Raw genomic sequence first — 27789 nt, forward strand, 5'->3', positions numbered from 1 at the left:
GTCAGAATAAGTTATAAAAGAGTCCTATAGAGAGGTACGTGGTGTCATTTTTTACTTTAATTTTAGTGCTGTAGTCCTTTTAATAATAAATACACATTCTCTTGTACCACAGATTGTGGCCACAAGAGGGTGCTGTTCAGCTTAGCCAAAAGCTGCTGTCAAGCAAGGGTCAATGCTACTTATCTTCTTTCCGCCAGGGGGTGCAAGAGTTCTTCCTGAGATTTTTCTTCCTGAGTCAACACCATACAACGTTTAAACACTCAAGTCTTAAGACACACTTTATTAACTGCTTTTTGTTGTTCAGCAAAACTATCATACTCATGACTTACTTACAGTATATACATAAACGCTATTAAGCTCTGATAAAATAATGCCAGTGTAAACAAGCTTCAGTTATCACGCAATGTCCAAATATTGCACGTACATTCATAAATATACACATTTGATTTTGTGCCTTCATGTTAATGCATCTGTTTGTGTGCAACACACACACACACACACACACACACACGCACACACGCATCAGCATGCAACCAGACCGTCCCCTTGCCACATCAAGGGGCCACCCAGCTGCAGGGAATTGACAAAAAGAGATGCCACAACTTAACACACACACACACATACACACAAATACACACACAATATGTACAGTACCTGCACATGTTTATGTATATTCATCCACACAAACAATACAATTCATTAGGTACACCTGCACAACCCTAAATGACGTCTATTAAAGTCCTAACTCCTCTACTCCTATCTAGGTCACTGGCGTGTGTAAGTGACAGGAAGAAAAGCTCTGGTAGAAGTTGTTGGGCACCGCATGCATGGACAAAGACTCTAGACCCCCTCGCCCAACTTCGCTAGGTCACCCGTGGGTGCGGAAGAAAAGCTCTTATGATTGTAAAAAGTGAAATCCAAAACAGACGGCCAGTTAGGATTGTGCAGGCGTACCTAATATTGTGGCTGGTGTGAAGCCTCCCAGTGCCTCCTTTGACCAACTCCACTGTGCTCCTTCATCAACACGGATAAACAATCCCCAACGTGTTCCACTCAAAGTGTGCGTCGGTCCCGCAGCGTCACACGTCAACATCGGCCCGTGGTGCCCTCCTCGCACGCGGGCCATTTTGTCGGCAAAAGAGGTAAAATGTCAGATCCGATGACTCCAGATCCTGGATCTGATCCATTTCAGTCAGAAGGTGCACGTTCCTCCAAAGCCACAGTTCTCCTATTCGGATGTGTTACAAGTTTCTTTCTCGTTTTTTTTTTTTTTTTTTTAGGCATCCCCCGTTTGATCGGATGTCAGCTGCTCCTGGTCGGAGATGTTGTCATCAGCTGGTGGCCTGGCCCGGTCAAAGAAACCACACTGGGAGAAAAACATGACCTATTAGACGCTTCTCAAATGGGCGGACTCGTACCCTTGGTGATATATCAGGGAAAAATGTCTATTATGTTTTCCCACATTTTTGTTGTTTTAAAAAAAAAAATCATAATATTTCAACTTTTTCTTACTTTAAATAACCATAGGTAAGTTTCAGGAAAATATCAGTTCCCAACTAAAAATGGGAGAAAAACAGCTTTTTGTTACAAAATAAATTTCTAGCATATTTTCATTCATTCATTCATTCATTTTCCACCGCTTATCCTCACGAGGGTCGCATGTATGCTGGAGCCTATCCCAGCAGTCTTCGGGCGTGCCTTGTGTTCTATTGTGTTCTAAGTAAACATGGAACCTACCAATAGAAAGATAAGACTCCAGTCTTTCATCAGCAAAAAAAAAAGTTTTTTCTACCTTTTTTCATGCTATAGTATTCAGCAGTAAAACACGTTTCAGGAAAATATCAGTTCCCAACTAAAAATGGGAGTTACAAGATAGATTTCAAGCATATTTTCATTCATTCATTCATTCATTCATTTTCTACCGCTTATCCTCACGAGGGTCGTGGGTATGCTGGAGCCTATCCCAGCTCACATTCGGGCGAGAGGCGGGGTACACCCTGGACTGGTGGCCAGCCAATCACAGGGCACATATAGACAAACAACCATTCACACTCACATTCACCTATGGTAAAAACCTAGCATGTTTTTGGAATGTGGGAGGAAACCGGAGTACCCGGAGAAAACCTATGCACGGAATTATGCTTTTTTTTTTTTTTTTTTAACTTTTTCTTGGTTATTTTGACTTTATTCTAATGAAACTATTTAAACTTTTTTTCATGTAAATTGTTGATATGACTTTATTCCAATGATTTTCGTATTCGATTTTTCTTATTAAATTTTTCTTAATTCTTAAAATTTTTTCTTAATTCATAAAATTCTTAAAATTTTGACTTTATTTTTGTAAAATTACTGCAGATTTTTAAATTTTGCTGTTTTTTTTTAAATATTTTTTTTTCCGTTTCCTTGTTAGATGGAGAAATACGGAGTCTGCTATGAATGTGTACCTTCCACATGGCGAGCGTTAGCATGGCGAGCACCAGCAGCCCCAGCAGGATAGCCAGGACGATGACCCACAAGGGGACGGCAAAGGACACATCCGGCGTCCCCCATATGACCGGTGTCCCCATCTACAAGACGTCGAAGACACGCAGTGTGAAACTAGCGCTGGACGCAGTGACGCCCGTCAATCAACCTAACGTAAAATGCTACAGGAAGCTTACCGAGATGGTGCGCTGTAGCGAGGTGGGGGGCTGCTGGACCCGATAAGGCATGGCGAGGACCGTGAAGGACACGGTGGAGTTGAGGACGTAGGGGTCATTACGCCGCTGCGGGACAAGTATGCAAGTTAGTCGACCGACCGGCTGTAGAACATCATGTGACTCCGATAACCTAAAACTGTGACTTGTAGTTCAAAGGTCATGAAGACCACTTCAGGCTTTTGTAGTTTAGCTACACAGAGCAAAGACGCGGAACCAGACACGGACCTGCAGGAAGGTATGCGCCCACAGTCTGGAACGGATCTTCAGCACCGCGCTCTGACCCCGATCCAAGCGGCCCACGATGCACGTGATCCTCAGACAGGAGATGTTAGTGCAGTTCTGGAGAAGACACAACGCTGAATCCCTGTGGAGGATTTTGGCTCTGGTTGTGGATGTGATGATGCGTTTTTTTTTCCTTACCAGGGTTTTACCGCTGTGACCGTGGGGAACGTTGGCGGCTCGCTTGTGGCGGCGAGGAGGGGCGCTGGTGTTCCTCAAGAAGCCCAGAAGTTCGGGGGTGTCTTGGAGAGATGATATCTAAGCAGGAAGAAGAGACGGTGACTTACGTTTGTGGAAATTCCACGGAATCTCACAGCCGTTATTGTCTATTGAGGTTGGGGATGCACGAGTGCTACCAGTGCTAGGGAGCTCCGGGTACATCAAGGTAAACATGAATTCCAACATGCATGATGCTCTCCAACACTGACTCTAAAGTACTCCAAAAAATAGTTTTTGTGAGGTACTGATCATTCAGGTTCAAAAAATGGTCCAAAAGCCGTAGTTTGCAGCACATTACATTCATACACAAGTCAATTAGACGCCATTTTCTTCCTGAACTATGCTACAGATGCTATCATCACGCATTGGAAAATACCTCGGTAATTTTTGCTAATTAGCAAAATCATCTCTTCGAGCCAACTGGCAAACGACACGGATGCGTGTATGCATTTTTCATGAGTAGTTATGGACTATTATTATTATTCATAATGTGTATTTATCTAATGCCTTCCAGTACAACATTCCGCCTTAACAAAACTATTAGCGGTCAGTTTTGATTTAGTTTTGTTTAGCGACATGAAACCGCTTTCACTGTGATGCATCCCAGTTGTACGCTTACATAATAAACATAGTTACTCGTAATTTAATACCTCTGTGGCAATCAAAACTGATTTGTTCATACTTACACTAGAGTGGCATCTATTAGGACAGTTTTTACAATGGCAACAATAAACTTTAAATGAGGTCGCACGGTGGACGAGTGGTTAGCGCGCACATAGCAAAATACACTCACTAGCGCCACCTTCAAATGTAAAAAAAAATCAGCCCCCGCCACCAGTTTCACGGATCGTCACGAAACTCGGTGGAGAAGTCTATCGTGACAGGACGCACCAAAAAGTCTCAAGAACCCATATTGTAAAACGAATAGAAAGTCGGCCATTTTGGATGGCGGCAGCAATTTTGGGGCGAAAAGTTGGGGCCGTATCTCGACGAATTCCTCCTAGGGGGTTTGACCAAATGAGCTCAATGTAGCATCAGCGGTGACTAGACGGATGGGCGATGTTAAATTGCGAAGGATTTTTGGCTGCTCCATAAGATGTGGGCGTGGCACGCCGCCAAACCTTGACGTTTAGATAATGGCGTCGCCTTGCACGCTGAGTGAAACTGTGAACGTTAATAAGTTGGCTCCAGGCGGTCAGATCTTCGTCATACTTGGTACATGTGATCAAGACCCCACCCCGGAGGTCCCCATAGGTCACTTCCTGATTTCGTCACAGCGCCACCTATTGGCAACAGGTGTTGCATTGCATGGCGGTACACCGGTTTCCTCCCACATTCCAAAAACATGCTAGGTTAATTGGCGACTCCAAATTGTCCATAGGTATGAATGTGAGTGTGAATGGTTGTTTGTCATATGTGCCCTGTGAATGGCTGGCCACCTGTGGTGGGGTGTACCCACCACTGGTGGCTCTAGCACCCCACGACCCTCATGAGGACAAGCGGTAGAAAATGAATGAATGAATGAAAGTATGCTTGAAATTTATTTTGTAACAAAAAGTTGTTTTTCTCCCATTTTTAGTTGGGAACTGATATTTTCCTGAAATGAATGACTGAAAATGAATGAATGAATGAATGAATGTCTGAACTTTACTACAGGGCTATCTTCAATATCAACCCATCTTGTAACTCCCATTTTTAGTTGGGAACTGATATTTTCCTGAAACGTGTTTTACTGCTGAATACTATAGAACGAAAAAAGGTAGAAACAAACTTTTTTTTTGCTGATGAAAGACTCCTCAAAATTGTGAGGTTGGGATTGAATGGGATAATATTCTGCTTATTTACTGTATGTTTTCTATGCATTATTAATATGATATCATGCATGTAGTGTTTGGCTGGTGTCTCACCTGAAGGCCGAGCGGGTTGAGGCTGCTATTCGTCCGGCAGCTAATTGGTCCATCAGTTCTAATCTCCATGGCATACAGCAGGTTCTCGTCACGGAAACGGGCAGGCCACCCGACCTCAACCTCAGCTTCCCGAATACTACTGGGACCCGAGTTGTGGAGCTAGGAGACGTTAGAAGAGATGGAGGAGTTAGTTGGCCTCAAGTGACTATGGGCTATAATTAGGTTATCATAACTGAGGCGTGATGACACGGGCCACCTGGGTTTTTGGTGCTGTGGAGAAGGCCGGCAAGGCCTTCACTCAGTGGGGATTGAGAAAAGAGACAAGACCGATCCACAGCTTCAATTAGGCATCAAGACGGAGAGGGAATGAACTGGGAGCTTAAATGAACCATCAAGTGGATAAATCCACCTTTCCACTCACTCACACGTTCTCACATACACACACAAGGTCATTCACAGTCGGTATAACAGGACTTGATGCTTGGTGCTGCAGGGCAGGAATTCTGGCTGGAGCACCCCCCTTCCCCTCCCAAAAAAAAAAAAAAAAAAATCTGTCCTCCTTAAGTAGAAGCAGCTGCCAAGTGGGAAAAGTACCGCCAATGAAAATCATTATCAGCTGCAGGATGGGCCAGACGCTGCAGTGCTCTAGTTCAATGAAGCAGCGGCCCCTTTAAAACACAACGACATCACATGTACAGCACATGGACGCACACACACACACACACACACTCATTGGAAACTGTCGCCAGTGTGTCTACCGTTCTCTCTGTGTATTTTTTGACCTTGTTGTCCCCCCCCCCCCTCACACTAATTAGACCATGTTACAGTTTGTACCGGCTAAGGAACATCACGTTAGTCTTACTGCCTGCCCTCACCTGGAGGCCACAAGTCAGGTCCTATTATCGCCGCATCATCATCTCAAGATGGTTGCAGCGTGACGTTCCGAGCCTTTGCCTCCCTTCCCGTCATTTTTTTTAACTTTATTTTTTCAATTGTTTTATTTTTTATACTTTGTTTTTTCAGTTTTTTAATTTTTTATACTTTATTTTGTCAATTGTTTTATTTTTCATACTTTGTTTTTTTCAATTTTTTATACTTTATTTTTTCAATTGTTTTATTTTTTATACTTTGTTTTTTCAATTGTTTTATTTTTTATACTTTATTTAGTCAATTGTTTTATTTTTCATACTTTGTTTTTTCAATTTTTTATACTTTATTGTTTCAATTGTTTTATTTTTTATACTTTATTTTTTCAATTGTTTTATTTTTTATACTTTGTTTTTTCAGTTTTTAAATTTTTTATACTTTATTTTTTCAATTGTTTTGTTTTTCATACTTTGTTTTTTCAACTTTTTATACTTTATTTTTTCAATTGTTTTATTTTGTATACTTTGTTTATTCAATTTTTTTTTACATTTTATTTTTTCAATTTTTTTTAAATTTTTTAAACTTTATTACAATTTTTTTTTAACAAAACGTTAACATTAATACAAACAAACTCAAAACAAAAAGGGGGCACCCCAGTAACAGGGGTCTTGGATTAAGCCATTTTTGGAGTTTGCATGTTCTCCCCGTGCATGTGTGGGTTTTCTCCAGGTACTCCGGTTTTCCTCCCACATTCCAAAAACATGCTAGGTTAATTAGCGACTCCAAATTAATTTATACAAAATTAATACAAACAAACTCAAAACAAAAAGGGGGCACCCCAGTAACAGGGGTTTTGGATTAAGCCATTTTTTGTAAATGGCTTTTTTTACATGCTACCGACATGCTATCTTCCCTTAACACAAGGTCTCCATGTCTCGCATGAAAAAGTCACATTGTAACCCAAAATCCTCTCCATAGTCTTCCAAAAATTGGTGATATTTAGGCAGAACCAAAACCCACGTAATAAATAATTAACATTGTTACCGTCATTTTTGGAAGCGATAGCAAATGCTTACCTCGTAGATGTGCGTCACTTGAGGGCCCACGTCATCCTCCTTGACAGGTTTCTCTTTGGGCTCCCAACGCGGGAACGGCAGCACCACCTGAGAGGGATGAGACACCCTGCGGACATAACGATAGATACATAGATCGATATCGCTGGAGTCTAACACGGCTTTCAGTTGAACGCAGTACAAGAGCGGCAGCCCTTGAACATGTAAAACCACCTCCACACTGAGGCTGAGTGATACCTGCATGACGGTTAAGGAACATTACCTGTACGGTTAATTACAATTAACGCATGTGCATATGATTAGTACACATTTATTTTGAGAAAAAGGATCTGCACGTAAACAGACTGTGGGACTGCAGTAAAAAAAAGCCGCCGGCACCAAAAAAAAAAAAACAAAAAAAAACTTAAAAGCATGTTAGAGAAGAAGAAAATGCTCACCCTCGTAAATCAATTTGAGCTTTGGCAACGATGGCCAGATTGAGGCTGACTGGGTTGCTGTCAGGGTTGTCTTTGTTGGAGCTGTGGTGGTGGAGGGGGGTGGGAGAGATTCACAGTGGGTGTCAATGAAATAAAACATAACACCCCCCAATCTTGTAACACAACTGTGACCTAATATAAATGACAGGGATGGATCAGATGACATATTTTTGATGATCCATATTTAACTTGTAAACAACAAGCTAGTCATCAGCCCTTCAGGCTAATTCTTCCTTATAAGGCCAAAATGCTAGACAATGTCGCCTTTGTATTAAATGTGTTGAAGCGGATATACGATGAAGCGGCATGTGCGTCATTCTTGGTGTCACCTGTGGATCTGGAGCTCGAAGCTGATCTTCGGTCCCGCGTCTTCTAGCCGTTGGACGGAAAACCGCAAACCGACAGACAGCTGTGGAAAAAAAGACGGATGTGTATGTTTAAAAAAGCAAATGATAGCCATTAGGGCGGCACGGTACAGTAAAAATTGGTATATTTTAATCATTGTTGATTAATCATGATTAATTAACTTTAACTGATTAATCTTATTAAAATTTTTACATTATTTGACAACCCCAATTAAAACCAGTTCATAATGTCTTAAAAAATATTGTTGGCTGCATGGCAGGCGAGTGGTTAGCGTGCAGACCTCACAGCTAGGAGACCAGGGTTCAATTCCACCCTCGGGCATCTCTGTGTGGAGTTTGCATGTTCTTCCTGTGCATGCGTGGGTTTTCTCCGGGTACTCCGGTTTTCCTCCCACATTCCAAAAACATGCTAGGTTAATTAGCGACTCCAAATTGTCCATAGGTATGAATGTGAGTGTGAATGGTTGTTTGTCTATATGTGCCCTGTGATTGGTTGGCTGGCCACCAGTCCAGGGTGTACCCCGCCTCTCGCTCAAAGACAGCTGGGATAGGCTCCAGCACCCCCTTGGTAGAAAATGAATGACAAGTTAGCCCCAAATTTATTTCACCTAAAATTAAGAAGGCAAAAATTTACCACTTCCACATGGAATGGGAGGAGACTTTTTGTGCGAGAGTGAGTGTGAATGGTTGTTTGTCTATATGTGCCCTGTGATTGATTGGCCACCAGTCCAGGGTGTACCCTGCCTCTTGCCCAAAGACAGCTGGGATAGGCTCCAGCACCCCCGCGACCCTCGTGAGGAAAAAGCGGTAGAAAATGAATGAATGAATGAATGAAACTTAAGAAGGCAAAAATTTACCACTTCCACATGGAATGGGAGGAGACTTTTTGTGCGAGAGTGAGTGTGAATGGTTGTTTGTCTATATGTGCCCTGTGATTGGCTGGCCACCAGTCCAGGGTGTACCCTGCCTCTTGCCCAAAGACAGCTGGGATAGGCTCCAGCACCCCCGCGACCCTCGTGAGGAAAAAGCGGTAGAAAATGAATGAATGAATGAATGAAACTTAAGAAGGCAAAAATTTACCACTTCCACATGGAATGGGAGGAGACTTTTTGTGCGAGAGTGAGTGTGAATGGTTGTTTGTCTATATGTGCCCTGTGATTGGCTGGCCACCAGTCCAGGGTGTACCCTGCCTCTCGCCCAAAGACAGCTAGGATAGGCTCCAGCACCCCCGTGAGGAAAAAGCGGTAGAAAATGAATGAATGATAGCCATTAATAGGACAGGAAAGACCCTATTAAGTCGGACATCTTCTGTTATTACAGGAAGAAGATCCAGTGCGGAGTGTCGACAAGGCCTACGCTAAGATGCTCGTCAATCCCCCGTCATGTGGTCTAATGCAGAACACATGCAGGCGTGCATTCAAGCCCCCGCGCTGGACATCGGGTCCTGACGCATACTTGTGAAAATGACAGCAAGCAGACTTCAACGAGGGGCAGCGAGGGGACAAAGATGGGAGGCCGTCGATATGGAACGCATTAGCCAGGCTGGTGGAGAAGAACCAGGTGGACCAGATCCGGGGGCCAAATGGGTACGGGCCGGTCACAGGGAAGACGTCATAAAGGTCTGTAAAATTTTTACTGTTTCTGTTTTAGGACTCAGAGTGGAGCATCTGTTGTCAGTGTGATGATCCTCACATAGTAGGTCACTAAAGCGAATACTTCATATTTCAGAAATCATTTTATATATCTTATTAAGGGCTAATACAGTCAGATAGTAGTACACAGTAGTGTACAGCTTAGAAAGCAGTACAGCTTTACTCTCATTTAGCCATTATTGTCTAAATAGCTGGTATAATATAAAATATAACCACTGCTATCTAACACGGCCTTGATCCTCTTGGACATGGAATTCACCAGAATCCTCTTTGATTGGTCGACACTTTTACTTCCTGCGCCTTCCTCGAATGGGTTCATGCCCACTCCATCACCTTCAGCTTCCTCGTCAAGGCACTTGATCATCTTGATGGTGTGTTTGGGGTCGTTATTTTGGAAAAAGTGTCCCAATCTGCAATGAACCGCAACTCCCCAGTGCTGGCAGCACTCATGCAGCCCCAGCCTTACGCTCTACTGGTACTCATTCGTGTTGCCAGCTAGCTAGACAATAATAAGCATTGTTAATTAGCATTACCAAACACAACCAGCAGACTAAAATATGCATCTTATTCATACGCAGGCTCATTATTTCACGTTCCCGCCCTATTTATATTTTTGACAAAATGCCGATGAAGTGAAACGACTCTGAAATGATTTGTGGGAATGCTGGCTGCAAAACGTCAAAACAATCAGCAGAAAGCTCACCACACATGAGACCACAAGGCAGTGACTTCCAGATAGACCCCACTGAAAATCCTGCCGACTGACGGGATTCAGTTCCAACTCTTCAAACCCCCAAAATAATTCCTGAGAACTGGACGAGACATCATTTTTAGCCAATATCGGAATTCCAAGTACTGTTACATAACACATATTATGTAAAATCACTTTAGTATTCTAGACCTGCCCATTCTAATGAGTTGAAATACAAAAAAAAAACGCTCTTGTGGTTCATTTCAAAGATCCGAGCTGTAATTCAGGGTGTGTGCAGCAGGGGGCAGTGATGCTTGTTAAAAGCCAATACGCCATTGGAGAAGAAGAGACTCAGGGAGTGTTTCCAAGGTTTCCATCCCGACATGAATACAGAATAAATGCTCACCATTCATTTTCTATGGGAAAAATTCTGTGGAATTTTTGGAAAATCTGGGAACATCAGACAACATCAGATTGGAATAGAAGCTATGGAGCACAATTACTTATCTACAGTGTTTCTACCGCTTATCCTCACAAGGGTCGCGGGGGTGCTGGAGCCTATCCCAGCTGTCTTTGGGCGAGAGGCGCGAGGTACACCCTGGACTGGTGGCCAGCCAATCACAGGGCACATATAGACAAACAACCATTCACACTCACATTCATACCTATGGACAATTTGGAGTCGCTAATTAACCTAGCATGTTTTTGGAATGTGGGAGGAAAACCGGAGTACCCGGAGAAAACCCACGCATGCACGGGGAGAACATGCAAACTCCACACAGAGATGTGGAATTGAACTCGGGTCTCCTAGCTGTGAAGCCTGCGTGCTAACCACTCGTCTGCCATGCAGCCAATATTTAAACAATATCTTTTTACTAAGACATTATAAACTGGTTGTCAAATAATTGAAAATTGGAATAAGATTAATCACAGTTTTAAAGTTAATTAATCATAATTAATCAACAATGATTAAAATATACCAATTTTACTGTATTTAATGAACAGAAAGATAAATGACAGGACAGGATTATATATATTTGTATGTATTGATAGCTAGCGCGTAGGGTGGAATTGAACTTGGGTCTCCTAGCTGCGAGGTCTGCATGCTAACCACTCGTCCACCGTGCAGCTTGACACTTTATCAAAAAATGAATTTTTTTTTGACTTAGAAATACTTTACAATTAAATAACCGATTAATCATGTCCAATGAGTTAACTCAGATGAAAAGGTTGATATGTTTCACACTGCATTTATCTGCTGGCTCTGCTTGTTTTTTTTTTTTTTTACATCTGTGACATGAAACAGAAAGGAATGAGGAGTGATGAGAAGTCTTTAGTGGTACCAATATAGCCAGCATGTGCATGGGGGTGCATGCAAGTATGTTCTGCATAAGCCTGTGGATTCCTGAGCATCCAAAAAAAAAAAAAAGGGGGGGGGGGGGCAAGGGGAGAGTTAATAACTCTCATCTGGACGGCTGTGACACACACACACACACACACACCTTTTGCATGCCTCGTTATGCTCTCCCTCCCCCAGCAGTGTAACACGACCGCATAATTGATTTATCACAATGCCGTGTGTCAGAGCGCCATTGACACCTTCGCTAAGATCCTACACAAACACACTAGTTCACATGTGACACATATCTATCATGTGACTCATATCTATGCAGGAAATGACGACTGTTACTCCGCAAAGCCTTGCTTTCCTGCACGTGTCAGTCATTGAGGAGTTCAATGGAACCTTATCCCGCACGCTGACACCCTCAGGTACGATTGCGTGTCCGTGAGCGGAGTCAAGGCGAAGGAAATTGTGCAAAGGGTCAAGGAGATGATGTTCATTTTTGGAAACAATCAATCAATCGGTTTGCGTTAAAGCTGAGGAAGTACAGTCGCCGATTTGTATCCGCTCACCTCCGTTTGTGTAACCATGGGATTACCCAGGTCGCATAGCACCATCCTGGACTCATTCACCATCTTGTACTCGCAGTTCAACTGATCCAGAGACTGGAGGGAAGAAAAAAAAAATGCACAAAAAGTGAGCGCCACAGGAAGTGATAAACGCCGGGGGAGACGGGAGTCACGAGAAGGAACAAGGGAGCATCTAAAAACAGGGAGGGGGGGGGGGGGGGGGGGGGCAAGTGATGAATAGCTCTGACAGTAACAACCTCATCCATCACATCGCTCCATTACACACTCATTAGTGCCGACACATACACACGCACAAGTAAACAACACACCCACACACAAGGTGCTTGACCCAGGGGGCTACTAATGCGGGCCTCTGCCGGCGAACTGGCACGGTCGAGACACAACAGGAAGTGATGCACGCACACAAAGCGGGCTTCAGTCACCTCCACTCTCCTCTCGACGCCAATGTAGTCGGCTTCTGGTGGGATCAGAACGTGGAGCTCCGTCTCGTAGGCTCCTTCGCCTCGGTTTGTGGCGGTGACGGTCAACATGAGCAGGTTGTCGTCGGCGATCACCAGCTCAGAATGGTCCCTGTGTTACACCACAGCAAAAAAAAAAAACTATTAAGAGACTAAGACTGTGTTTGTATTGCTGTTTATTAGCTAGTTGGTTTGTTTACCTTAATTTTACATACATGCTACTGAGTACTGGTGCATTCATGAACCAGGAAGTAGCCTACTACAAACACAATAAAAACGGTTTCCAGCATGTTATGTGACAGGAATTACAAAGGAAGCGTTTCTCATCTTGCATCATCCTCGCCAAACCAGGAAGTAGCCTGTTATAGCTATGTGAAACAAAGTGGTTTGTGATTATTTGTTCATTTTCTACCGCTTATCCTCACGCTGGAGCCTATCCCAGTTGTCTTGGGGCGAGAGGTGGGGTACACCCTGGACTGGTGGCCATGCAGCCAATCACAGGGCACATATAGACAAACAACCATTCACATTCACTCTCGCACAAAAAGTCTCCTCGTATTCCATGTGGAAGTGGTAAATTTTTGCCTTCTTAAGTTTAGGTGAAATAAATTTGGGGCTAACTGGTCATTCATTTTCTACCAAGGGTCGCGGGGGTGCTGGAGCCTATCCCAGCTGTCTATGGGCGAGAGGCGGGGTACACCCTGGACGGGTGGCCATGCAGCCAATCACAGGGCACATATAGACAAACAACCATTCATACCTATGGACAATTTGGAGTTGCTAATTAACCTAGCATGTTTTTTTTTTGGAATGTGGGAGGAAACCGGAGTACCCGGAGAACATGCAAACTCCACACAGAGATGGCCGAGGGTGGAATTGAACTCGGGACTCCGAGCTGTGAGGCCTGCATGTTAACCACTCGCCCAGCGTGCAGCCGGTAAATGATTAGTTTGCTTCAATTTATTTAAATTTTTTGACTTTGAGTGACTACAGAGCCGTCCCTCCCCCCGTCTCAGAATAAAAAATGGTCCGATCCTAGTACTGGCAGAACATTTGTATCACACTTTCCCAGCGTACTTAAATGCAGCAAATTGTACTCCCCCAGTAAGAGTTACGCTAGTCAGTGCTAAGAATACCCGCTTAGTGTTTTTCCTTTGTCTTTCTGTTTACTTAGACGACACATACACGCATAATAAAGACGTTGTTGTGATGGTCGGAGTGCCCCTGAATGCACCTTGCTGTCTTGGAGTGACAATGAGTTGAAGTGGAGATACTTAATGTATATTGTGTTGGAATTGCACTGGTTGTGTGGGGATGCTATTGTACTTCCGTCTGCCGTCATAAGAAGCAGGGCTGGCTTTACATGGTGCGTAAACAATTTTTATGTAATTAATAAAATAAACGAGTTACCGCCGTTAAATCGCTATTTTTTTACAGCGCTGTGTAGTATACGTTCATTTGTGACTATAATGACAAAGTGAAGTATTAGCCCAGTTTTCAGACTCATGTGTGCGAGTTGTTCATTTCTCTGGAATGGAATCCCCTTGACCCCAGCTGTGTGTAAGTGACAGGATGTTTGTATAATGTTGTCATGGCGACTGCATGCAGCTGGAAGCACTATAGAGAGAAGGCGGGTTCATGTAGACAAACATGCTCCACATGGATGATCAATTGGAACTACAGTGTGCAACCGTGATGTAAACCTCATCTCATTGTTTGAGGAAGAACAGATTCTTCCGAGTGACAGCGTGCACATGTGTCGACGCGGTTAATGTTTATTGGCTGAGGTCAGAGGGCGTGGTCATGTGTCTCTTACATGCTGGCGGACAGCCGGAGGTCCGGGATGCAGATATTGTCATCGCCGCAGTCCAGGAGAATGTAAGCCTGGGAAGATAAGTTGGGTGTCATCACAGTAAAGTACGTCCTCATTGGCTGTGTCTCGGAACCGATACTTCCATCAGCACCCATATTAATTTACCCACCTTTTTGTCTTCTCTCCTTTTTAAATGTGAATTGCAACCACTACAGTTTCCACCAAATGGAGACGAATGAGGGTGGCTAAGGTTTATCGCTGCGCACCCCCCCATTTGGGGCGTGTTGAGTGCAACATTTGGGTACTGACAGCGCACATATGGACTCAAAATGTCAATATGCAAAGTGCAATATAAATAACATTTATTATTATTATTATATGGAAGTGCGGGAATTGAGACACAGCCCATATACTCACGTCCAACTCGTCAAAAGTAGAAAAAAAACAGCTGCAACATAAACGACAAGACATACTGTACGTCGGTGTGCCCCCCCCCTTGCATTAAAAATGGATCAACCTGCTGTTTATACCTACATGTTCTTGCAGGAACGTGCTGCTGTAGTAGTTTAGAACAGGTGGCAACTCTTGGCCCTGAGTGGGAGGGGCCAAGCTATAGTTCAGAGCCAATGAGATGGGAGATAATTTGTCCCGGAATTCATCTTCCTCCTGCAAGAGATACATATCGTTATTATATGAAGGCCGGTCTTACCTGTGCCGAGTCCATGTGGACTCTACTGTATATCACGTGGTCTGCTCACTTTGAGATAAATGGTGTAGTTGAGGCAGGCTTTCGGGTGGTTGTGACCCAGCGTTAGGAGTCCGGTGAGCTGAGGCTGCTGGGTGTCCAAGAAGAGGACGCGCTTGACGCCTCCTCGGATGCCTTTCAACCAATCCAAATGCAGCTCAGCTTTCAGGTCTGAGGAGGAATGCGGTAGCGGTTATTGAAAAGTATAGACTGTCTGGATACTGGATTCTTATTGGACTCCATTTTACCTCACATTTTAGCTCAAATGATGACTTCTATGTAATTAGTGCCAGGTCAAAAAACTTGATCTTGGGTAGTCAGCATCCAGCTTGATCTACCTCTACATGCGCTTTAAACGCTGGTCTGTACAGAGAACTACCGTATTTTCCTTTGGGTTTGTGACCGAAATGACAAGCTTGTGGACATAAGCTGACAATTTCTTCTTCATAATTGGAATATTTTCATAGTTATGGCATAGAAAACCTGTTTATAATCTTCGAAATAACATTATTAGAGCCCTCTAGATATGAAATAACACCCCTATAGTCACCGCTATGTTCATATTACACAATATACCGTATTTTCCGAACTATAAGATGCACTTTTTTCATAGGTTGGCTGTTCCTGCGACTTATGCTCCAGAGCAACTTATAATGTTATGTTACATAAACACTGGACACCTTTTCTGTTCATGTTTATTTTTTGTGTAGCTGAATAAGCATTGTGTTAGCATATCTTACACCTATTCAGCCTGTTCTCTATTCTTTTATTGTTAGAACTTGACTTCCAAGATGGCGTAATGTCTGTTTTGGCCAAGTAGTTTGGAAAATAAATTATCCGCAAAAAATGCGACTTATACTCCAGTGCGACTTATGTATGTTTTTTTACTACCTAATGATGCATTTTTGGCCTTGTGCGACTTATACTCCGGAGCGACTTATGTATGTTTTTTTCGACCTAATGATGCATTTTTGGCCTTGTGCGACTTATACTCCGGAGAGACTTATGTATGTTTTTTTTCTACCTAATTATGCATTTTTGGCCTTGTGCGACTTATACTCCGGAGCGACTTATGTATGTTTTTTTTCTACCTAATGATGCATTTTTGGCCTTGTGCGACTTATACTCCGGAGCGACTTATGTATGTTTTTTTCTACCTAATGATGCATTTTTGGCCTTGTGCGACTTATACTCCGAAGCGACTTATGTATGTTTTTTTCTACCTAATGATGCATTTTTGGTCTTGTGCGACTTATACTCCGGAGCGACTTATGTATGTTTTTTTCTACCTAATGATGCATTTTTGGCCTTGTGCGACTTATACTCCGAAGTGACTTATGTATGTTTTTTTTCTACCTAATTCTGCATTTTTGGCCTTGTGCGACTTATACTCCTGTGTGACTTATGTATGTTTTTTTCTACCTAATTATGCATTTTTAGCCTTGTGCGACTTATATTCCGGAGCGTCTTATGTATGTTTTTTTTCTACCTAATGATACATTTTTGGTCTTGTGCGACTTATACTCCGGAGCGACTTATGTATGCTTTTTTTCTACCTAATGATGCATGTTTGGCCTTGTGCGACTTATACTCTGCAGCGACTTATAGTCCAGAAAATACGGTAATCAGCACTCTTCATCCTGGCTGAGCAGTTTGCTTCTTACCGCTGTTACAACATTGGTTCATTGTCACTAACAAATGGCCGCCCTCCAAATCATTATTAAAGAGCGATGAGGTAAAAAAAAGGGGCTACTTACCCACAGAGCTGGGGATGCCCGTTCCACCCACTTGTGCGCAAACATCCACCTTCAGGCTGCAGGTAAAGAGAATGGTCATTTAGTCATTGTGGTGGCAAATAACACAAGGGGGTTTCCTATAGGCTAACAGACATGGGAGACTGGTCAACGGTTCTGCATTTCCTCCATTTTTTGATGTGTGAGTTATCGCCTCTTCAATCAAGGAAACAGGAAAGTGAGCCGCGCATTAGGAGGCTAATCCGCTAATCTAAGGAAGCGTCTAGAATTTAAAACCTGCCCACGTGAGGCACCATTTGTTTGGTTCCACTTGGGTAACGCTAATGCTTTAAATGCACATATTGAGGATGACGGAGTGGGGATGCTGTAAAATGAAACTGAATGACCTTTCCAGTCCGGGTGGTTTTGTGAGTCCCGCATGTAAGCATGTGTTTTTTTTTATGTATTTGTGTGAGCATGCTCAAATGTGGCTAGTAAGCAACGTGTGTGTGTGTGGTATGCATATGTGTATATTGCTAGGAAATGAGGCCAATTTTACCGACAGGACGCAGCGCCAGTGCATGGGTAGTCATTATTCGATGGAACCTTTCCCAAAAATGCATCTGGGCTCCACCGCCCAACACTTTGCTATTGTTAGCCATGCTTACTATAACGATAATGGACATATCGATTTATCGAATGATAAATAATGGTAATTATGAGCTCCGGATGTGAGTTCCGCGTCTTTGCCATCTGTTAGTCTCTCACTCTGCATGCTTTGGCTCTATACGCAATGAACACAGAACAGAGTGAGCATCTTCTCAGCTATTTAACCTCTTTGTGCAGTTTTTGTAAAAAAAAAAGCCTGTAAAAAACATGGTTTAGAACTCATTAATAATAATACATTTACTTATTTGTTTTGTGCTTTTCAGAATCCTCAAAGATGCTTAACAGTGAAAAAATAAAGTTGAGTAAAGTTGAGAAACATAAAAATACAACATTCATTAATTCAGAAAATATTATATTGTAATATTCTGCACTATACGTTGGTAGTGTATTGTCTGTTTTTATCCGTCTATTGTGTTGTGTGTGTAGTTCTTTTGATACCGGGAGTAAGAATTGTATGTGACGTGTTTGACGCTATGCGATTAGCTAATATGCTACGTCTCACCAAGGTACAACTCAAATATGACAAGATAATCTTAATAATAATATATATTTTTTAATTGAATATCGGTCGATAATTAATAGCACAATTATGGACCGGCAAAATGTGTTATCTAGACAGGCCTACTACCCCTAAGTGATACTTTATTTGAATTAAAGAGCTTTATCCTCTCTTTATTCTGATATAACGTGATTTTTGACTTTATTCTAAATAATAACCTGCATATTTTTAATGTTGTGACCCAATTTAACTTCCTGCCCCTCAAGCTGTTTCGCTTTTACAAGAACAGTAAATAACAGCCAGTCACAGTCATAAGCGGGACACATGCTTGGAACAATAAAATAAAATGAAAAAAAAAAGAAGACAGTAAGCCAAAACAACAAACTTGGCTAATGTTTTGCAGTAATCATACTAAAATGAAATGGAATGCATTGTTTGCATAATGAAAAAAAAAAAACGGGGTCGGTATTTGCACTTTTAGTGGTGACAATTTACCACAAAGTACTTGGAAAAAAAGGAGGACGTTTAAGCAAAATACAGATGACAGCTGGTTTAAATTTTAAATATCAGTAATAAATATGCCATCTGATCTAGTATACAGTAAATCCTCAGTTGAAGATGTTTGAACATTACATATGACGTATTGGATGCATAATCACATAATATACGCTATTAATATATGAGTGAGTGTAATAGGTTGTCTTTGTTACTTTTGTTTATGATTTATTAGATTAATTTAATTGGTCATTTCTTTGTATTGAGTTGTGGACCCCTATAAAGCAGCTACACACGATAACCTGCATAGAAAGCTTTCTAGCGCTTCCAGAAGCTGCACCCACTCCAGCTGTGTTTCCTTGTATTTCCTACTTCCCGGCAAAATGGTCTGTTTTAATTTAATTCCACCCACGGCATGCCTGGAGGCGGGTGGGAAAGGCTCCCAAGGACTTCCAGACAGCTGCCAAACGCCACTTTTTAATTTTTGTCAGACCCACTGATTGTGGTGGAAAAAAGGCTTTTAGCAACTCCAGACATCGGTGAGATTGTAATTTGCTCACCGTGAGCATGAAACACTCACTTTCATGTATGCACACTCTATAATGCTTCACTGACAACTTATATACGACTTATAAACACAGTTAGGACAATGATAACTCACGTTACAGCGACGGATCTGTGATGTCATCGGTTTTGTGATTTTGGTGGTACACCCTGGACTGATTGCCAGCCAATCACAGGGCACATATAGACAAACAACCATTCACACTCACATTCATATCTATGGACAATTTGGAGTCGCCAATTAACCTAGCATGTTTTTTTTGGTGTGTGGGAGGAAACCGGAGTACCCGGAGAAAACCAAAGCAACCAAACTCCACACAGAGATGTCCAAGCGGGGAATCGAACTCGGGTCTCCACCACTAGGACCACCGTGCAGCCTTAAAGTTACCTAAAATTCTGTAATATTAGGTAATATTCAGCCAAAGACAGCTGGGATAGGCTCCAGCATACCCTCGACCCTAGTAAGGTTAAGCGACATTGAAAATGTATGGATGGATATATATATATACAGTATATATATATATATATATCTGTACAAGAAATAATATATTGCATGCAAATAAAGTTGGAAGTCACAAACTAAATTGGGCCTGCCATCAATAAAAGTCTTCACCTCTTGAACCTTTGGCGTCTCCACCTCGGTGTCCCTTAATTTTATGTTTCTGTGTGCTGCTGTTTGATCCCGTGTGTGTGTGTTTATGTGTGTGTGTGTGTCCAGGCGTATCTAGTTCCATACCTCGAACCAACTTTGTGCTTGTTTATTTGAATTAGCCGAGTATTATTATGACCAAGCGGCACAGTGTAGTGCTTTTTTGTCAATCAGACTCAAATCTCTGGTTCCCGCCGCCAACACTCACACGCCGCCGCGCCGTGATGGCAGCGAGCCCAGCACACTTCTCTTGTCTAAACAGTCCCACTTCCAGCCCTAATATGTTCTGACCGTGCTAGACGTTGGTGAAGCAGCAGGAGATTTCAGACTTGGGTCTCCATGGCGACCCATGGGAAGAATAATGTATTAAAAAATCAGATTAATTGACTCCCGTAAGTTTATATGGAAAGTTTAGAAATATTTCTTAGGTCCGTCAGCATGTGTGCCGTGTAATGGTTCAGTATAAGCCGCAGGTTTATGGCCTGCCACAGATTCAACTTCATTACAGCAGCAGCAGGTCTCATTAGTCTCTTATTTGGTTGAGACTTTGATCCTTGTAGCTTTAAATCACTAGCGCTCTTTTTGAAATTTTCATGTGGTTTGCCCCGTTTTTTGTACTGGCAGTATTCTAATAAAAAGAAGTGAACCGTTGTGACTTCTGAAACAACACTTAGTAAATAAATAAATACTTAGTCAGTAGTCAGTGTACTTAGTCACTAGTCGACTAGTAGTCAGTGTACAGCCTGTGCGACCGTACTATGCAGTGTATAAGACGCTACTTTTTTCGTCACGCTTATACAGTGATGCGGATAATTTATGATTATATTCTAATCATATTTTTCAGGACAGCCATTTTGTTTTTTTTTGAAAAACCACACAAACAAATACATTTGATGCAGCTTTCAAGTTAGTTTCAAGCCAGTGGATCATGACAATGTGGAGCAGTGTCCAAAAATGCAAGGGCTAATTTTCCTCGAGACGTAAGAGAGGCTGACAAAGTGTATGATGAAAGAATTATAATGTTGTTCAATTCTGACACTGAAGAAAACGCAGGAAGAGGATGAGGACAGCAATGTTTCTTGTAGGCTAGCAGGTATTTATTCATTCATTTATTCATTTTCGCGGGGGATGCTGGAGCCTATCCCAGCTGTCTTGGGGCGAGAGACTGGTGGCCAGCCCATCACAGGGCACATATAGACAAACGACCATTCACACTCACATTCATACCTATGGACAATTTGGAGTCGCTAATTAAAAAAGGTCTCCTAGATGTGAGGTCTGCGCGCTAACCACTCGACCGCCGTGCAACCTAGCATGTAGTTACTTAAAATGTAAATCTTTCTGTGTACTACTTTACTTAACCCATGTTACGAAGTAGACACCCGCGGCCTATAAATGCACAAATTTTCTTACATTTTGTGGGTGTAGCTTACTAGCTTAGCTATTTTGGTCGTCAACAAACGGCCATTATTGTTTAAACGGTTGGCCACACAAGTGAGGACCGAGATAATTGTGTCTTGCTTATAAGCTCGATGGTGGTAGCATCATGGTTGTGTGCTGCATGAGTGCTGCCGGAAGTGGGGAGCTCATTCAGGGAAACGCGGGTGACATTCCGAAGCCCTTGGGAAACTGGATTGAGTGGTAGTTTTCCATCATGATAACAGATCCCAACATACGTACCTCCTGGAATTCGAGATATGGAACATTTGGCATTTTCCCTGTACTTTGCCAATAAGTGAATCGGAAATATTTCTCTTCCCGTTTTTTCTGGAATGCAACATTGAGGGTCCTACCAGGTCACCGTGGCGTCCGTGTGGGGTAGGCGACACTGCCTGTCATCAGGATTAAGGATCCTTGGCGTCAGGATCATTTCAGCATCCACGGACACAACAGCACGAGCCCTAACGCACAACACATGCTGTAACACTTCAACGGCGGCCATTTTTGAGCCTCGACTTTGCGCATTACCTTACCTGTACACGGACACTTCTCCTGCACCGAAAGACCCCACGATCAAGTCTATAGGGGGGAGAGAAATCATCAACACACACGAGGACACAGTTTGATGTGCTGCTATCGCTCTCCCTTTTTTACAACAATGCCATGCTACGTTCAGACACACATGTTCAAGTCCACGGAGCTAAGCAACACAAATTCTTTGCAAGTATTTATTTGTTGTTCTAATTGGCTTTGGAATGAACCCGCAACCTTTGTCACAGTTTGGAAGAATGCCAGCATGTAATTGTTGTGGTTGTGGGACGCCCACACACTGATTGGAATAATCTGTCAATTGTAAAAAAAAAAAGGGCTACTTAATTGATACAAGGCACGATAACCAGATGCGGTTAAACTAGGTTAACAAGACATAGAGCAGGAAATAGAAAGGCCTATAATCCACACTGAGAGGCAACTCATAACTATTTTCATAGTCAGTTCATCACTGATGGCAAAAAGCATGTATAACTGCACTAATAAAACAACTCATAGAACAATATATGATGAAATTATAGCACTGAAAGATGCCAAATAAATGTTTTATTAATTTTCCAAATGTATTATATGTGTATGTATTCGGTTCAATTTACAATTGATGATGGATTGTTAGTAGAAGTAGAAAACATAGAGACTTGAGTCATGCAACTTGGTCATGCAACTCCACTTGGACTTCGGCATCAATCATTCAGGGTAACACTTTACCATAAGATACGCAAAATAAGGTACATAGTAGTTAACGAGGAATGGAACTACCTAAGCCTAACCACTACTCATTAGCTCCTCAGTAACTACTCTAAATGTACAGGGCACAAGTCATGAGTTCCCAGTAACTACTCTACTCATTAGTTCCTCAGTAACTACTGTAAATGTACGGGGCCTAAGTCATTAGTTCCCCAGTAACTACTCTACGCATTAGTTCCTCAGTAAGTACTCTAAAGTTACGAGGCCTAAGTCATTACAGTGACTACTATACTCATTAGTTCCTCAGTAACTACTCTAAATTCATGTGTCTCAGCCATTTGTTCCTCATTAGTTCTTAATTAGTTCCTCAGTAACTACTCTACTCATTAGTTCCCAGTAACTACTCTACTCACTAGTTCCTCAGTAGCTACTGTAAATTTACGTGTCTTAGCCATTAGTTCCTCATGAGTTCATCAGTAACTACTCTAAATGTATGGGGCCTAACTCATTTGTTCCCCAGTAACTACTCTACTCATTAGTTCCTCATGAGTTCATCAGTAACCACTCTAAATTTACGGGGCCCAAGTCATTAGCTCCACAGTAACTACTCTAAATTTACAGGACCCAAGTCATTAGTTCCCCAATAACTACTCTACTCAGTGGTTCCTCAGTAACTACTCTAAATGTATGTGCCTAAGTCATTAGTTCCTCAGTAACTACTCTAAATGTATGTGCCTAAGTCATTAGTTCCTCAGTAACTACCGTACTCATTAGTTGCTAATTGGTTCCTCAGTAACTACTCTAAATTTACAGGACCTATGTCATTAGTTCCCCAGTAACTACTCTACTCATTAGTTCCCTAATAGAACTGACTCCATTTGAAACTTGAGTTAGATTCATGCGTCTTTACTTGAAACTTGACTTTCTCCAACATCGGAAAAGAGTACAAAACTATATCCTCATCAGCTTCATCAGTTTGTGTTGTCATGTTGTCCTTTGTTGTCCTTTGTTGTCCATGCCCCCCCCCCCCCACTGCACATTCAAGAAGGGGGCTAATTGAATCGGAGCGAGACACATCTGTTTCTGCCTTTGGCTGAAACCGCAACATTTAGGCCCTGTCCCTCATCCCCCCTGGGGTGCTCGATGCCGCTATGTGTGCGTGTGACAAGAAAGGACCTCAAGATGTGGCTTTTGTGGGGCATTCAGACGGGGGGGGGGGGGGGGGAGAACATGAGAAAGAGGGGTGGAGAAGGGAGGTGGAGGTGTGGCGTACTTGGCTTTTATTGGCCTACAATCTGTGAAAGCCATCAGGAGCAAGGTGTGCTTTCACCAGATGGTGGAAGCCACATGGACCCACCTTGCTCGCTTTTCTGTTTTGGGTTCTCCCAGCAGGAAATCAAACCCTGCGATTGTCAGGTGTGTTTCCTTAAAAGCACTCTAACTCGAAGGTTAAGTGAGAGCCCGATAATAAAACACGGGCTTACCTCCCTCTTACACGTGTCAATCCTATTTCCTAACATACAGTTTAAGGTGTGTTAGACCCTTGAACGCACCACAGAGACTCTGGAGTTGGTGATGAAAATACGACCTTCACGTAGAGTTTAAACAGACTGTCAAGCTGTCACTAGGCAGGACGCTCTGACCGCCTTCCGAGGCTGCGGGGGGACCAGTCGCGATGAGGCAAGGTCAAATGTCAATGTCACTCAGTGGAAAAAAGATGCTCGGGATTTCTTCATTCTTGGGTGTCTGTGTGGGATTCAAAGCTATTCTGGGACTTATTTACCCAAGTGCATTGGGAGATTGGTTCTCCATATGACGTGCAACGTTACACCGCAATGCATAAATGAGAAATATTATTTTTGGACCGAATTACTCCAATCTGCACTTTTTGTATGCTGACTTTGTCATAAATTTAGACTTGATGACAACGCTAATGACCTCTCACCTCCACACACATCGATGATTTAAATCACGCATGTCTGATTGGCAGGTAAATGTTATCCATTTTGGACCTTTAACCCCTAAGTCGCCCCTAAAAAGGCGCCCGCAAGGAGTCTGACCCAGATCCAATGGCTGACCCTTAGTGTGCTTTCATCAGGTTTAGTGAATGTTTTTTTTTTTTTGCACAAGAGTCCACTGGGCCGGCGCCAGTTGGTGCCAGTTCACGGCAATGCAATTTGCTGTGGCGCCTAGTGGCGTGCAGTGGCTCAAACTGCCTCCCAACTGGCTCATGGTGGCGCGTAACGACGACAAAAATTGAGTTTGGCGGCAAGACAATTTCAAAGTGTTTAAAACCGTCATCGTACCAATTGCTTGATGCAAGTGTGCACCAAGTGGAACCGATCCGCCTATTGGAATCCACTGGAATATAATGGCACAAACAATCTAAAAGTCCACTGGGCCGGCACCAGGTGGTGCCAGTTCGCGCCAATGCAATTTGCTGTGGCGCCTCGTGTCACCAATAAGGTGCCTAGTGGCATGCAGTGGCTCAAACTGCCTCCCAACTGGCTCATGGTGGCCCGTAACGGCGGCAAAAATAGAGTTTGGCGGCAAGACAATTTCAAAGTGTTTCAAATCACATGCAAGTGTCCACCCACTGGAACCGAATGTCACAAACGATCCGACTATTGGAATCCACCGGAATGTAATGGCACAAACAATCTAGGAGTCCACTGAGCCGGCGCCAGTTGGTGCCAGTTCATGCCAAAGATTATGTGATTGGCGTGTAGTGGCTCGCTGTGGCGGCGAATTAACGGCAACATGCCGAGCGAACATTAATTCCGCGCCACAGTCAGCCACTACACGCCATACACATAATCTTTGGCGCAAACTGGCACCAACTGGCGCCGGCGCAGTGGACCCTGCCTTATAACGAGGCAGCTATTTTTATTTGCTTGCGTCGCGTGTTGCCCGCTTTTTCGTAGCATTTCCTGTCACCCTCGGTTTCCCGCTGCAAGATATTAAAAAACACTACTATTACGTACACGACACCGGCCTAAATTGGAGCTAAAAGCGTCCCAAAGTTTTAACTACGCTCCTGTCCTGTCTAACTTTAACGGCAACTCTCCCAGTCCTCCCAGTCCTCTCATCAAACATCTCTGCTGCCTTTGAACAGTGTGACTTTACTGGCCTGCAAATGACTCACACACGTGTGTGTGTGTGTGTGTGTACGTGTGTTTGTGTGTGTGTGCCACACTTCCGTCTACCAGCTCTTGTTAATGACAGGCGACACCATTTTGCCACCCAGACACTCAACCCAACCACCCCGCCCCTCCGACCTGTTAGACTTCTATTTCAATTCAATGTGCAGCTTTTCTAATTGCAGGATTTCTAATTTGGACTTACACAAGGTCCTACTTTGACCAACACCCCCCCCCCACACACCCCTCCATCACTAACGAGAGGGATCACAAGCCCCACTTTCTGTTAACATGTGTGGATGGAGGTGTCGCACAAGAAAGAAATAGCCAATAGCCATCATGGAATTGCCAGAATTGACATTGTTGGATCTTAAAGAGCTTCCATCATTATCATTATTATTATCGTCATTATAATTTTTATCATTATTATTACTATTATTCATTCATTCACTATCGCTTTTTCCTCACAAGGGTCACAGGGGGTGCTGGAGCCTATCTTTGGGCGAGAGGCGGGGTCCACCCTGGACTGGTCGCCAGCCAATAACAGGGCACGTATAGACAAACAACCATTCACACTCACATTCATACCTAATGTCATTTGAACATGCATCAGATTACAATTGAATGCATCCCATAATCAGTTCACAGTTCCACATGTCCAAAAGGAGTAGGAAGAAGCAAAGCTTATTAAATCCTACCCCTCCATCTGGCACTTTTACAATCAGTAACTGGTACATTTGTTCACTTCCTGCTTTCCTAATATAGTTAGTTTTTGTTTTGTTTTTTTCTTGTCACGTACCGAAGTACGAGGTACTAATTTAATCATTTATTTTCTACCACTTTTTCCTCATGAGGGTCACGGGGTGCTGGAGCCTATCCCAGCTGTCTTTGGGCGAGAGGCAACCATTCCCACTCACATTCATACCTATGGACAATTTGGAGTCGCTAATTAACCTAGCATGTTTTTTTGGAATGTGGGAGGAAACCCACACATGCACGGGTAGAACATGCAAACTCCACACAGAGATGGCCGAGGGTGGAATCGAACCCTGGTCCTCGTAGCTGTGAGGTCTGCGCGCTAACCACTTGACAGCCGTGCCGCCATTATCATTATCATTCTTATTATTCTTATGCTCTTCATGGAGGTAAAATGGACAGATAGAAGAAGGTAAAGAAGGATAGATGGAAGGTAAGAGATGGAACAGATAGATAGATGATATATGGAGATGATTGGCACTGCTTCCCGGTCCTACTCCTTCTCGGTGATGACTTTAGCAGAGTGAGCAACAGAGAAGAACATGGCAACAGAGGGACTGATGAAATGTGGAGTTCAGGAATGAAGAGGAGGGAGACTGTAATAAGATCAGCTACTTGGAAAAATGGAAGAATTTGCAACTTTAAGGAAAACTTTTCCATGATAAGACAATTGTACGTTATGTACCTGGGTACTGATTGCGGTCCAGGTCCTGGCCTCCTCTCAGGGTGAAGCCGTACCCGGGAAGACTGCTGGTGCGGGCCCCCTCGGATGCTCTCAGCTCTTGGCTCATGGTCAGACCTCGCGTGGTTGCATCTCTGTGGCCGTTAAAGATCAACACTCGACCTCCGGCCTCCTCGCCGCCAAACGGACAGCCCACCGCCACGTCTGAGAGATGACACACATGGTTTACAAATCAGAACGCTTCGAGTCCCTTTGGGGACCAAAATGGAGGAAAAAATTCCTAGCGACCTTGGTGTAGCTACACCCAAGACGATAACGGTAAGCTCTGAAGAATCCTGGCATCGGTTTAGACATACTGATCTATTTTTCCGACATCTTTAATCCTATTCAAATCTCATCCTAACTCACAAAAATATAGTTGGCGTTCAATAATGTAAGCAATAATAAAGTCACTCCATGCTAATAAAAATGGCGTCCCGCTAAAGACAACAAAGCTACAATAAAGCTACTTTATATCACTTCATGCGTTATGACATACATAATTTGAACAAATGTAATAAAAGAAACTAAAATCAGAGATCCGCTAAGGCTGAACAATAACATTATATAGCCGTGCTAACTTTCCTCCTAGCTTAGCGGCTAGCATCTAGCTTCATACTGTATGTAGGGAATGAAGAAATGTGGGTAGTAAAATTCACAAGATTGTAGAAAAACTGTTTTAAAACAATAAAAAAAATTATAAAAAATTAT

The 27789-nt window shown here is 42.9% G+C and overlaps 1 protein-coding gene across 4 annotated transcripts in view; it reads right to left on the reverse strand.

Moving 5' to 3' along the window:
* Positions 1-267: 267 nt before the first annotated feature.
* Positions 268-27789, reverse strand: part of itga8 (integrin, alpha 8) — a 53542-nt gene continuing 26020 nt past the window's right edge. For 3 of the 4 annotated variants that reach the window (XM_078797583.1, XM_078797584.1, XM_078797582.1), the window contains 17 exons: positions 27043-27243; positions 21759-21804; positions 21579-21686; positions 16934-16989; positions 15190-15347; positions 14966-15097; positions 14435-14502; positions 12583-12730; positions 12143-12235; positions 7850-7929; positions 7482-7562; positions 7048-7153; positions 5105-5263; positions 3120-3236; positions 2925-3038; positions 2661-2765; positions 2164-2567 (listed from right to left, as the gene is read on the reverse strand). In XM_078797583.1, coding sequence (XP_078653709.1) covers positions 2319-2567; positions 2661-2765; positions 2925-3038; positions 3120-3236; positions 5105-5263; positions 7048-7153; positions 7482-7562; positions 7850-7929; positions 12143-12235; positions 12583-12730; positions 14435-14502; positions 14966-15097; positions 15190-15347; positions 16934-16989; positions 21579-21686; positions 21759-21804; positions 27043-27243 — 2021 coding nt within the window. In that variant the 3' untranslated portion in view covers positions 2164-2318. Of the gene's footprint in view, positions 1367-2163; positions 2568-2660; positions 2766-2924; positions 3039-3119; positions 3237-5104; positions 5264-7047; positions 7154-7481; positions 7563-7849; positions 7930-12142; positions 12236-12582; positions 12731-14434; positions 14503-14965; positions 15098-15189; positions 15348-16933; positions 16990-21578; positions 21687-21758; positions 21805-27042; positions 27244-27789 lie in introns of those variants that run through there. The other variant, XM_058085241.2, reaches the window with a different exon arrangement.

Source organism: Doryrhamphus excisus, linkage group LG17, assembly GCF_037039965.1.
Source record: "Doryrhamphus excisus strain RoL-2023G ecotype Guam linkage group LG17, RoL_Dexc_Guam_v1.1, whole genome shotgun sequence".
Lineage (NCBI taxonomy): Eukaryota > Metazoa > Chordata > Actinopteri > Syngnathiformes > Syngnathidae > Doryrhamphus > Doryrhamphus excisus.